General features: G+C 35.4%; 1 protein-coding gene across 6 annotated transcripts in view; it reads right to left on the bottom strand.

Annotated features, from left to right (window-relative positions):
- Positions 1–14632, bottom strand: part of POLR3G (RNA polymerase III subunit G) — a 103772-nt gene that overhangs the window by 2341 nt on the left and 86799 nt on the right. For 5 of the 6 annotated variants that reach the window (XM_027038361.2, XM_015065180.3, XM_053224857.1 and 2 more), the window contains exons 6-7: positions 10095–10177; positions 5664–5810 (exon numbers count right to left, since the gene is read on the bottom strand). In XM_027038361.2, coding sequence (XP_026894162.1) covers positions 5664–5810; positions 10095–10177 — 230 coding nt within the window. The remainder of the gene's footprint in view (positions 1–5663; positions 5811–10094; positions 10178–14632) is intronic. The other variant, XM_027038387.2, reaches the window with a different exon arrangement.

Genomic DNA, 14632 nt, shown 5'->3' with positions numbered 1-14632 from the left:
GTGAAGTAAGAAATTTCTCAGTTAACATTAAAATGAATTAGTAACATTATTAAACATAATTTAGGCTGTCCCTTTAATCTTAATTTATGAATATCAAATATGGGTAATAAGAAAATATATCCCGCTTTAAAAAAGTCTCTGCTATTTCATCTCCTTAAATATTGTTCACTCCCATCTACCTGTGCTGCTTTCAACAAGACCATCACCTCCTACTATTCTCAGGCACCAACTAGTTAAGAGAATGAAGGAATGTCCGTTACTCCTTAGTAGAATGATACATCGAATTCATTATACCTCAGTAAGATGATACAGGGTTTAGTTAGCCAAACCACCAATTAGTTACTCCAAACAAATGTACAATCAAGAAACAAAGCCAATTTACATTAACATTCAAGTACACCAGAACTGAGGTTTTCAGTCCTGATGTGTAATTGAGCGGAAGTAGAGGGATTTTTGCTTTCTATCAAAATACAAGCCTCAAGATACCAAAAAAAAAAAACCTAGAAAATGCCATATTCCATCTGGGAGCCCTCAGTTTCCTTGAGGTTAAGAGGGATTAAACTCCTGGGAACATTTCAATTATTAAGACAGGGTAAGACTATTATCCATGTAAATGATTCCTGATATTTCTGTGCTTTCTATCAAAAATTTAAAAATCCATTTTGGATATGGATTAAAAGAAATTTAAGAGCATTATTAACCAATTCCAGTGTGTGGGATGTATCTGGATTTTGACTGGAACAAACAAAAAAAATTTGGCGGACAATTGAAAATATTTGAACATTGGCTTAATATTTGATGATATTAAGGATATTAGGTGTACTAATGATGTTGTGATGTTGTTAAAGAGTCCTTATTTTTTAGTCCATACTGAAATATTTATGGATGAAATGATACAATGCCTGGGATTTGCTTTATAATAATCCAAGGTGGATGGGGAATGGAAGTGGGGCGGGATAGGAGTGGACTGGGTGAATGAATGGGTGGTTGAAAGACTGGCTATAAACTGATGATTGTTAAAGCTGGGTGATAGGTCCATAGATGTTTATTTTACTAGTTACTAGATTTTTGGACATCATTGAAATCTGCCATAAAAATATTAATCTGCATTTCTACTCTCTATAACAGGAGTTACGATACAGTAACAAAATAAAGACTATTCTCTAAAGAAAGGCATCTGGATTTCAGCTTTATAAGTATCTATGTGGTGGGATTTTTTACTATGTAACTTTATATAAATAATGCAAGACAACTTGCATTATTCAGATATAGATTTCATTACTTTGTCTTCCCTCAACACTGTAAGTTTCTATATCCAGTAAGTTTCCGTATCATCTCCAGTAAGATGGCCTGGTTTCTCTGTTGCCAAGAAATCTAATGATGTCTGGAAATATGGCTGAAGCCTGGGGCTAGTGTACAGGGGAGGTGTGGCATGGTTGAGAGTTCAAATGAACCTCACTGTAAATGAAATTGGAAGGGATACTCCACTATTCCAAATCAAGCACATGCAATTTATGCTTTAGACATGAGCACCTCCAAGTACATTCAGTGATTCACAATAGGTAATTTCGTGATGTTAATAATATTGATACAGGTACAAAGTGAGAACTTGTTGAAACTGATGGCTTAAATGGTTCTTGGCTTTCATTTGAACGCTTGATTTTTTTCTTTAATAACAATATTCACAAGACCGAGGAAAGAAAAAGTCTGTATTTCTTGAATTTTACATAGAGGTGTTATATAGATATATATATATACATGTATATACATATATATATAGTATACATATATATATGTATATACATGTATATATATACACACACATGTATACATATATATACATATACATATATACATGTATATACATATATATACATATATATACATATATATACATACGTATATATGTATATATACATATATACGTATGTATATATATGTATATATACACATATATGTATATGTACATATATACGTACGTATATATGTATATATACATATATATGTATATGTACATATATACGTACGTATATATACATATATATGTATATACATGTATATATATACATGTATATACATATATACATGTATATACTTATATATATACATACATATATATACATATATATAGTATACATATATATAGTTATAAATAACTATATATAGTTGCTCCATTTACTCTCCAGAAACAATGCTTATCAAATCCTCAATACATCAAGTAAGTTAATTAGCATGATTTTTTCATTAATTGACTGCTAAAAAGAGTAAAGAATAAATATAGAAAAGTCTTTAATCTCCCCTCTTCATCCTTCACGCAGCCTCATACTCAAAACAGGTATCATTTCTCTATTAAAGTGGAAATATATTTATATAAACTGTTTAGTGCTTTGCTAAGGCCTAACACAGAATTCTGAAACTACTAGAATCCTGATGTCTGTTATTCTTGTTAGGAAAGATCTTACTCTCAACAGAGCTCACCTCAAGCAGACTTTATAAGCAGAGCATTCCAAAAGCCAGCCTTGTCTAGAAAACAAGCCACTAGCCACTAAAAGCTAATAGCACGCCATGACCCCCAAGACCAGTTATGACACTCAAAAATGTCTCCAAATATTACCAGATATACCTCAGAGGGCAAAATTACCACTGGTAGAGAACCACTGGTTCATAGCAACAAACTTTCAAACATGGTCTAACCATGGCTCCTTCCAATCCAAGCAACTGGGCTTTCTAAAATACAAATATGATAAAACTACTCTACGGCTTAAAACCCTTCAATGGCTCCCCACAGCACTCCAGGTAGGGTAATATTGTTCAGCCTGGTACTTAAGATTCCCCCCCCCCCTTTTTTTTTTGTCTCTGGCTTCATGTCTCCACACACCCCCACTTACATCCTCCAGCCTAGCCATACTGACTCACCTGGTCAATTACACTAGTATGCTATACCCTCCTCGCCTGCAAGCCTTCTCCACACTCTTTCCTCTATCTGTAATTATCCTCCACTCCATTTTTCATCTTGATGAGATTTAGTCTTCAGATTGTCTTTTTTGAGATACCTTCTTTCATATCATTAAAATGGAGTTTGGTGCCCTTCTTATGTACCCCTGTAACATCCTGAACTAGGTATTACACCATAGCATTATTCATTATATTATAATTGTCTCTTCTCTTGTGTGTCTCCCCACTAAACCAATATCCTTGATGGGAGAACTGTATCTGATCCTGATATTCCCCGTGTCTAGTACAATTCTAAGAACCACTTAGTATAAAAACACACTGAATGAAAGAAAATGAGTAATAGGTATATATAGGGCAACTAAAACTTTGCATAAGGATGCATACAGGGAGACTGTAGAGAGAAAAGGAATTCCAAAGGAAGAACTCTGAAGAATACTAACATTTAAAGATGAGAAAGAAAAGAATTCAAAAGAGACCACGAAAGGGTACCAGACTAGGAGAAAAACAGAAGTGTTGTGTCACAAAAACCCAGAAAAGCAACAATGTTTGCCTATGTCTTAGCATCCAGCACAACGCCTGGCATGTAGCTGATGCCATAATTACCTTAATTTGTTGAATTTAAATAAAGGAAATAATATTTTAATCATGATGTTGTGAGAGTGTTAAATGTTGCAGAAAAGTCCAGTGAAATAAGGACTAAATTTTATTTATTGGTGAACTTGGTGGCAACAATTTTAAGAGCATGTAGGTGGAAATCAGATGAAAAAGAACTAAATGCAGGAGGTTATAGGGCAGTGAGCAAGTGAAGCAAGCTAAACAACTTCCCAGGACACAGCAGCACACTTGGAGGGGAATCATAATGAGAGATGAACATGTATTTGTTTGTTTGTTTTTTTTAATTTTTTTTTTAACATTTATTTATTTTTGAGAGACAGAGACAGAGCATGAGCAGGGGAAGGGCAGATAGAGAGAGAAGGAGACACAGAATCTGAAGCAGACTGCAGGCTCTGAGCAAGCTGTCAGCACAGAGCCCGATGTGGGGCTCAAACCCACAAACCATGAGATCATGACCTGAGCCGAAGTCAGATGCCCAACTGACTGAGCCATCCAGGTGTCCCGAGAGATGAACATGTTTTAATGCATGAATGGAAAATATGAGTAGGAAAAGAGATTGAAAATATGAAAAGGGAAATGACATGAGGATTATGGTTCCCACCCCCAAAAAGGCAAGACAGTTAGTTCCAAATATGATGAAGCCTATTTCTTCCACTGGAAAAACAAACAAACAAAAAAACAAAAACAAAAACAAGGAGGAAAGACATTTAGTCTGAAGGCAGAGGACATGAAATTATGGGAGTATCTTCTTGATGGCTTCATTTTCTGTATGAAGATGCTATTATCTGCTAAGAGTGAAAGGAAAGGTAGTCAAGGAGAGGGATTAAGAAGAAAAGAGATGATCTAAAATAACTGCCGTAGACAGAGGATTTGACAAGAGAAACAGAGAAATCATGTAAGCCAACAAAAAGGGGCTAGTGTTGTTTTAGTGGCATGGGTTCCTGTGATTCCTCAAAAAAGCTCAATAGGCAGTTTGGAGGGGAAAAGCGGAGACAGTGGAATTGATCACAGGTTACTTTGATCTCAAGTGGGTGCTGGGAGGACAAGGGAAGAGAGGAATGGCAGGACAGCAGTTAAAGGGTGAGCAAGGGTCTAGGTCCCTTAGGGAAGGAAATTAAGACAAGGAACCAATGAAGGGGAAATAGAGAATCAGAGAGCCTGGTGGTCTCAGACATGTCAGAGTGTAGGAATAAAAAAGTGAATGATCCGGAAAGAAAGCTGGAGACAGGTTTAATTTTAAAATGTTTAAATTTAAAATCTATCTGGAAGAATAAAGAATACTCAGGAAAATTCTTCCAAAAATGTTAATAATCAGAAGCTTCTTAAAAAAAAAAAAAAATCCAAAATTTAATGTAAACTAATTAAAGCATATAATAAAGATTTCACAGCTGTAGCAGTTTCAGGCAAAGACAAGATTCGGTGGCATGTGAGGAGCTATAATGGAGTGAAAACAAAGTGCACTGTCATGGAGAAGAAACTCTCAGCCTAGGACTACTGCAAGAGGTATCTAAGTCCCAAAGGTGCCATAACCAACAAAGTTAATCTACTCAAAAATAAATAATCAAAAATGACTGTCTCTATTTTGAAATGCACCATGTTTCTAAAAGTTAGAAATCCCAAATCCAAACCGCTAAGTCCTGCCTCAGTCGGATACTTGAGGTTGGATCATACATGTTCCCCGACAGGGTCCACATGCACTTTGGGATTTAAAACATGATGGTATGCATTGCAGGGATTTCCTCTTCAGACTCTGAATTTAGTGACTAAGTCCTTAATTACTGTCATTGCTGATTTAAAATTTTATGTAGATAAATCTTAAGCTAATCTGAATCAATTTCCTTAACTCGTGGACTTCCACTTACAAACTTGCCTCTGGAGTTATTTTTACCTCCTACATTCAGTTTAGTATCATTATTTCAATGCAATAATAATTCTCTTGACACTGAGGAATTGATAGCAGTGATAATGATACATCCCTGGTACCCATCAACTTGGTTTTGGTTTGTTATTTTAATTATATAGCATATATCTGAATCTTATTAGATAATCCTTAAACTTAGTAACTTTGTTACCATCCTCCAATAGACCATTACCTCTTCTTGCTCTTCTTCATCATACTCCTCTTGTTCTGCAGCATCATCATCCTCATCATCATCGCCTTCTTTATTTTTCTCTTTGCTTCCTTCTTTCTCTTCATTTTCCTCATCTGATTTTTCACCATCACCTCTCTTTTCCAATTCCTGGTATAAATGAACTTCATTAATTAAAAAATATTTTATTTTATTTTTTTCTGAGAGAGAGAGAGAGGGAGACAGAGAAGGAGAGCACATGAGTAGGGGAGGGGCAGAGGGAAAGGATCCAAAGTGGGCTCTGTGCTGACAGGCTGACAGCAGCAAGCCCGATGTGGGGCTCGAGCTCATGAACTGTGAGTTCACGACCTGAGCGGAAGTTGGATGCCCAACCAACTAAGCCACCTAGGTGCCCTTGAACTTCATTAACTTAAATGGAATTCACTAGAGTTTAACCTCCCTGCTTAGCTTAGGAGAACGTAGTTAACCTATCATCTTATTCTAAAACTCCAGGCCACCACCTAGGAAACTGTGAGTTCACTCAAGAAGGGAGGAACTCTTGGGGCACCCAGGTGGTTCAGTCAGTTAAGCGTCCGACTTCAGCTCGGGTCATGACCTCACAGTTTGTGAGTTCGAGCCCCATGTCAGGCTCTGTGCTGACAACTTGGAGCCTGGAGCCTGCTTCAGATTCTGTGTCTCCCTCTCTCTCTATTCCTCCCCTGCTTATGCTCTGTGTCTGTCTCTTAATAATAAATAAACATTTTTAAAAAATTAAAAAAAAAAAAGGAGGGACTCTCTGTCTTGTCATTACACTAGCATTTACTTTGTTTTTGTTAGTTCATAACTAGATCTCAGGTATTGCTAGGGTATCAGCTCTAATGCACAATGCTTTATTTTTATGATTTCCTTCCTACCTCCTTCTAAAATATTGAGTTGATTCAGTTTATGGAGAGACACTTTCAGGATGTTATTCTCTTGTCCTTCCAACATGAAAGGAGAAAAGAGAATATAATGATAACATTTCAAAATGCCTGTTTAATTTATTTTGAGAGAGAAGAGGCAGAGAGAGAGGGAGAGAGAATTCCAAGCAGACTCCGCACCAGCAGCACAGTGCCCAATGCAGGTCTCGAACTCATGAACTGTGAGATCATGACCTGAACCAAAGCAAAATCAAGAGTCAAATGCTTAACTGACTGAGCCACTCAGGTGCCCTTTATTTATTTACTTTTAAAGTAAGCTTTATTCTCAACCTGGAGCTTGAACTCAGGACCCTGAGATCAAAAGTTGAATGCTCTCTGGGGTGCCTGGGTGGCTCAGTCGGTTAAGCGACTGACTTCAGCTCAGGTCATGATCTCCTGGTTCGTGAATTCGAGCCCTGCGAATATAAAATAGTGTTTATAGATCTTTTGAAGTGTCTGTAAATACGTACACACATACACACATACCCACATATAATGATGCTATGTTGACATTAACATATGGAGTTTTTTCTTTTCTATTTTAATCATATTGCGGTAAAGAGGCCTACAACCCATGAATATTGTGTAGTTAAAAGAAAACTGTGCTGCTATGTTTATTTAACTCTGTGAAAAGTATACACTATATCTGAAAAATCCTGCTATTAGCTATTATTTCACAATTAGATATACACTTATTCAAGCTAATCAAGGAAAATATTTTTCAAATATAGAATTCATTCAGTGCTGTGTATGACTAGGAAGTCTTTATTTCCATTACTGCCACCTCAAATATATTTAAATAAATAACAACTTTATTTCTACCACGTAGATCTAAATCAAACCCATAAAATACTTAAATCGGTGAACTATTGCAGATAACTGCAATTTAAAAAAATGATCTCAGAGCCACACACATTCTCTCACTACTTTATTCTTTTTGTGTTAAACTGCTATTTTTGGTTTGTCTGCTTATTAGTCTCCATTTTCTCCTCTGTGAGATTTAACTATTTACCCCTACTATCTTACAGATTTGTTGTAAGAATAATGTGATTGACATAACATGAAAACACTTTGCAAACAGTTAACTTATAGAAAGGGAACAGTTCTTCTAGTTTAAATAATACATAGCTACCCTACAGAGAGGCCTTCCTGTAAATCAAACAGATACAAGCTCAAATATTAGTTTACTGCAGTCTGATTATTCACACATTAATCATGAGATCTGACTGTATGTTACTCCTTCTCCATCCACAGAAGCTTTTTTTTTAAGTTTATTTATTTATTTTGAGAGAGACAGCACGAGGATGGGAGGGGCAGAGAGAGAGGGAGAGACAATCCCAACCAGGCTCCATGCTGTCAGCACAGAGTCCCATGTGGGGCTCAATCCCATGAACTGAGAGATCATGACCTCAGCCAAAACCAAGAGTCAGACGCTTAACTGACTGAGCCACCCAGGCGCCCCCAAATAAGTTTTATTATAATAAATTTGCAACTACTTTTGCTAAAGAAATGAAACAATAATAGAGTCATCCAGAAGCTAATTTTACTCTTTAACTCAGAGTTAATAAAGCTAACTCATTTAGATTTCTAGATTTAAAACTCTAATTTTAACAATGTGCAAAATGAAAAAGGTGTTTAAATGTAGAAAACCTGGAAGCATCATTTGTTCTGATGAGACTACATTCAGATCAATCTTCCTTATAGCACATGTCATATGCAGTTTTGAGAAGCTTTGACAACAGTCTGAATCTGTGTTCAGTTAATATAAGTTGGCAAGTTCTGCAACCTCATCCATCATTTTACCACAGTTAAACCTGACAGTTATCACTTTTCCTTCAATATCCTCCTGGCTTCATACATGTTATCTCCAGCTCAAGTACTAGTTAAAAAATAAAATAACAAACATGAGTTTCTGTTACCACATAGCTATGCCAACTTGACCAAACAAGTAAAAGTTTTCTTTATTTTTATTTTTTAATGTTTATTTTATTTTTGAGGGAGAGAGAGGGAGAGAGAGAGAGAGAGAGAGAACGTGTGCGAGCCAGTGGGGGAGGGGCAGAGAGAGAGGGGGACAGAGGATCTGAAGCAGGCTCCATGCTGACAGCAGAGAACCTGATGTGGGGCTTAAACTCAGGAACTGTGAGATCATGACTTGAGCTGAAGTTGGACGCTTAACCAACTAAGCCATCCAGGTGCCCCAACAAGTAAAAGTTTTAAGGCCTTGACTTCCTCAATTGGTATAACCTCCATTGAGAGTGATCTGTCAATATTCATCCCTATTTTCTAATACACATAAGAATTGACCCAAGAAATGCACTTCAAGAAATCTACTTTACATATGTATAATGACATACTTAATATGAATTCACTACAGCACTGTTTATAATAGCAAAACACTAGATGAAACATTAAGTCCATCAATCGGGTATTGGTTCAATAAACTATGGTTCATTCTTATAGGGTAGGCAAAAAAGGAGAAAAAAAAAAAAGGATGAGGCAAGTGTATACAGACTGACATAGAATCATCTCCAATTGATTACAAGTAATAAAATGAAAATGCAGAAGAGTGTAACATGCTAACTTTTGTCTTTAAAACGAAAAAGAAAAAAATCTGTATTTGTTATAAACTATTTCTGAAAGATCTGTAAGAAACAGGGAATACTGATTGTCTACAAGGGGGGAACTGGATGGTTAGGGGCAAGAATGGGAGGAGAAATTTTCAGTTTATTAACCTTTTGGATACTTTCTCTTTTTTATTTTTGAAATATTAAAAACAATGAAGATATAAACTTAAGTTCCGTAAGATGTACTTTTCTCTCAAAGCACTCAACATGAGACAGAAAAAAAGCATTAAAAAAGTACATATACAATAATAGGAAAAAACAATGAGAGGTTTTTAAAAGAAATACATTTCAGGGGGTGCCTGGGTGGCTCAGTCGGTTAAGAGTCTAACTCTTGACATTCGCTCAGGTCATGATCTTGCAGTTGTGAGACGAGCCCTGGGTCGATCTCTGTAGTAAGCAGGGAGCCTGCATGAGATTCTCTCTTTCCCTCTCTGCCCCTTCCCTTTTTGTGCGTATGCACTCTATCTCTGTCTCTCTCTCACAATAAATAAACTTAAAAAATAATTTAAAAATATTTAAAAAAAATACATTTTAGGTATATAACTCTTTTGTGTTTCTTTCCAATACATAATTCCAATGCCAGGGGAAAATAAGAATACACAGACATTCAAGGGGAAAATAGGATACATGGGAAAGGAAGTAGGCGACAGAAGGTAAGGTAAGTTGACAGGTAAGTGGTAATGAAGGACAGGATGGAGCCTCCTTATCTACCAGCCAACAATGTTCAAATCCTTCTAGTTACCCTGTGTGCTGGGATTGGTTGTGCCAAATCTAGGTACGATTAACAAGTGAGAGAAGGTGTAAAGAGTGAAGAAGGTGAAGGAGGCATGATACTTTTACAGCTTGCTCTTACGGTAAGAAGAAAACCTTACCTCGATTTTTTTCAATACATCTGCAGTATTAGTGAGTGACGCGCCTTTGCCCGTAGCCTTTGCTTTTTGGGATTTGGGGCCTGCTAAAGTAAAACCGCTGTTAACATATATTTCTATAACAGAAACTGTGTATTATATTTCATATGCTGTCTAGCATAGTGATATGTCCTACTGGGCAGTCACCCAATTTGCCCACTGAATTTTCCAAAAGAATAACAAAATCCATCAGCATGCCTCCCCAATTTTCCATGATCAGGAGTCAACGATAATCACTTAATAGGAAGTTTTTTAAGACCGTAACCACATATCTTTTTACTAGTACTGAAAATCTGTACTGGCAATTAATGTTATTAAGCCCAAACTGCTAAAATGTTACTTCAGGAAGAAGCACCAGAGGACCAGTGAAAGAATCTCACAAATATATCATCTGCATTGGCTTCTTGGTCACTGATTGGTGTACTTTGTTTTAAGTAGGGCAATTTGACCAGGTTCGGAAAATAAAAAAACAAGTGCAGAATAAATAAATAAATAAATAACCATTTGTCAATGGTTAAGGAAATGAGAAAGAGGTTATATTCATGCAATATAAGCATTATCTTTGGAATGAAGATTAAAATGGCTACCCTGAATATGCCCATTATATCAACCTGAAAAGTCAAAGCAGTATAAATGTTTTAATGGCATTGGGGTAATTTTTTTGAGCCAAATAAAAAACATTGCATTTTGAAGCTATTGTAAAACTTCAGGGCATAGAGAATTATTTCACATATAGATCCTTCCAGTCAGTCACCAAGGCATTAAGATATGCTACAAAATTGTCCCATTGTGATTGAAAGTATTATAGTCCTTTCCCCAAATCAAGCTAAATACCTAGAAATTACTTGGCAACACAGGAAAATATAGCTCAGAAATATGTAATTTTGTTAAAGATTAACATTTAGCTTATAAAAGAAGAAATTTCTAGATTGTGGTAGATGACCCATAACTGATGGAATTACAATTTACTGTGTTACATACCAAATTGCCCTTCAGGGAGTCACTGAACTCAGAACCCCAAACATATTTATGTGAAGTTTTGTTCAAAAAAAGGTAATAGGTAGATTTAATCATGGGTAACTTTTTCTGTTCCCCTTGAGGGTTTAATTTGAGACTGTTTAATTTGAACTGTAGCACATAAAATATAGTATCATATATGAACTAGATTTCAATATATATTATGATATTGAAATCAGAAAACATTAGCTAAGAATGTAATTTACTCACATAATGAAGTCTTTTTCTCTAAGAATCTTCTGTTGAATTATTTAAATTTCATAACACATAAGTCTGTTTAATGGGTATTATAGAACATGGTCAGGTAAATGAACTTATTAAAAACTACTGATTTCTTAACCAAGAAAGTCAGTTGCCAAAAGGCAACTAAGTATCTTTTGCTATTTATTAAACTGTTTTTACATAATCACTAATTATTTTATGTACAACTGGGGGAGAAGTGTCAAATTTCCAAAATTTGTTAAAAGACTGTTTTAACCTCAGAACATTAACAGGCATTTTTCCGTCATCTTTGGCCAAATACATGCATATATTTGAATTTTTGCTTGTTTGTTTCTTTCAATATCTGCCAATAGCTGGTTCTTCAAGAAAAAACTTTTTCAGCCTTTGGCCCTTTGGGTACTATTTACTTTCATGTAAATCAGTAGAGGCCATCTTAACAAAAAGGAGAGTATAAGTTTACCAGGAATAAAACACAAAAATTATACAATACGCAAAAAAAAAAAAAAAAAAAAAAAAAAAAGCTCAGAATGGAAACAAAGTTTTATGGTTGTTGTTTTGTTTTTTAACAAATGGAAATTCTGACACACTGGAAGTTTTAACTAATAATCAATGTGTATATAAAGTTCTCAGGATGAGTAGTCAGTGGGATGTATTTGAAAAAATTAATTTTTCCAAATCAGATATATTCTTTTTGGCTCTTTAAAGTCTGCTACAAATTTACGATCCACTAGGACATGACCAGTATCATTAATGCACATGTTATTATATTGTAAAAATAATATATTTGCCCAATAAAAGCCAAAGGTATAAAAAAACAGCAGATAAAACTATTATATCTCAATGTACAATATTTTGGTTTTTAAAAAAAATTTTTTTTAACATTTATTTATTTTTTGAGAGACATAGAAAGACAGAGCACAAGTTGGGGAGGGGCAGAGAGAGAAGGAGACACAGAATCCGAAGCAGGCTCCAGGCTCCAAGCTGTCAGCACAGAGTCTGACGCGGGGCTTGAACTCACAAATCATGATCATGACCTGAGCTGAAGTCGGACACTTAACCGACTGAGCTACTCAGGCGCCCCTATTTTGGGTTTTTAACATAATATTTTGTACTCAATCAAGCTAAATATTCTTATATACTGTAGCTTTGAAATGAAACAAAATAGAAATACTTCCACTTTAAATACATGTGTCAGAATTTACCAAATTATATATTCAAATATATGCATTTTATCATATGTCAATGATACCTCAATAAAGCTGTTAAAAGGGGGAGGGGGATCTCTTTCAGCAGACAGGAGATGAAGCAATACTTCCTAACTTATTCTGTGAGGCCAGCATTACCCTAATACCAAAACCAGACAAATATTATAAGTAAGGAAACAGAAGATCAATCTCTCATGAACATATAAGCAAAAATTTTCAACAAAATATTTACCACATCTAATCCCACAATGTATAGAAAGAATAATACATCACAACTAAGTAGGATTTATCTCAGGTATGTAAGGCTGGTTCAATCTTCCAAAATCAATTAACTTAATCCATCAAATTAACAGGCTAAAGAAAAAAAATCACATGATCGTATCAACAGATGCATAAAAAGCCTCTGACAAAATCAAACACCCATTCATAACGAAAAACTCTTAGTCAACAAAGAATAGAGGGAAACTTCCTAAACTTGATAAAGAATAGCCACCAAAAAAACGATAGCTACATCTAATGGTGAAAGGCTTGACATCATACTTAAAGGTGAAAAGTTTAACACTTTCCCACTAAGATTAAGAACCAGGCAAGAAAGTTCCCTCTCACCACTGTTTTTCAATATTGTACTAGAAGTTCCTGCTAATGCCATCAGATAAGGAAAGGATATAAGAGGTAAACAGATTGGGAAGGAAGAAATAAAACTATCTTCGTGCACAGATGACATGATCATCTATGAAGAAAATCTGAAAGAATGAGACCAAAACTCTGGAAACTAATATGTGATTACAGCAGGGTTGCAGGATACAAGGGTAATACACAAAGGTCAATAGCCTTCTTATATACCAACAATGAACAAGTGGAATTTGAAATTAAAAATCTACTACTGTTTACATTAGCACCCCCAAAATGAAACACTTAGATAAAATCTAACAAAATATGTACATAGTCTATATGAAGAAAACTATAAAACTCTGAAGAATGAAATCAAACATCTAAATAAATGGAGAGATATTACATGTTCATGAATAGTAAGATTCAATACTGTGAAGATGACAGTTCTTCCCAACTTCATCTATAGATTCAATGCAATCTCAATCAAAATTCTAGTAAGTTATTTTATAGTATCAACAAATTGTTTCTAACGTTTAAATGGAGAGGCAAAAGATCTCGAATAGGCATCGCAAAATTGAAGGAAAGAACAAGGTTGGAGAACTGACACTACCAGACTTTAAAACATACTCTACAGCTCTGATAATCAAGACTTCCCGGTAAAGGTGAAAGAATATACAAAGGTCAATGGAATAGAATAGAGAGCCCAGAAACAGACCCACAAAAATATAGAAAAAGAAGCAAAGGCCATACAATGGAGAAAAGAGTCTTTTCAACAAATGATGCTAGAACAACTAAACTTCCACAAGCAAAAAAAAGTGAATACAGGGGTGCCTGGGTGGCTCAGTCAGTTAAGTATCCAACTCTGGCTCAGGTCATGATCTCACAGTTTATGAGTTTGAGCCCTACATCAGGCTCTGCGCTGATAGCACGGAACCAGCTTTCGATCCAGCTTTGGATCCTCTGTCTCCTTCTCTCTCTGCCTCCCCCTTTCTCTCTCAAAAATAAACAAACATTAAAAAACCTTACACTCTTCACAAAAATGAACTCAAAATGGATCACCACCTAAATACAAAACACAAAACTATAAAACTCTAGATGACCTTGAGTTTGGTAATTACCTTTTAGATATAACACCAAAGCCACGATCTATGAAAGGAATAACTGATAAGGTAGACTTCATTAAAATTAAACAATTCTGCTCTGCAAAAGATAATGTCAAGAAAATGAGAGGAAAAACCACAGACTGGGAGAAAATATTTGCAAAAGACGTATCTGATAAAGCACTATTTGAAATAATACAAAAAAATATTGGTCTCTCTTCCCGGTTCCTTGCACAGAACTCCTAAAACCCTTACAATTTCCTAAGTGATAAAAACACTAGAAGCATCTTTTGTTCTAATTAGTCTTTGACCTTAGTTCCTGGCAGAGTTCCTAATCCCTTGAAAT

Source organism: Acinonyx jubatus, chromosome A1, assembly GCF_027475565.1.
Source record: "Acinonyx jubatus isolate Ajub_Pintada_27869175 chromosome A1, VMU_Ajub_asm_v1.0, whole genome shotgun sequence".
Lineage (NCBI taxonomy): Eukaryota > Metazoa > Chordata > Mammalia > Carnivora > Felidae > Acinonyx > Acinonyx jubatus.
The sequence above is the reverse complement of the archived record's forward strand: the minus strand, read 5'-3'. Positions and strand labels throughout refer to the sequence as shown.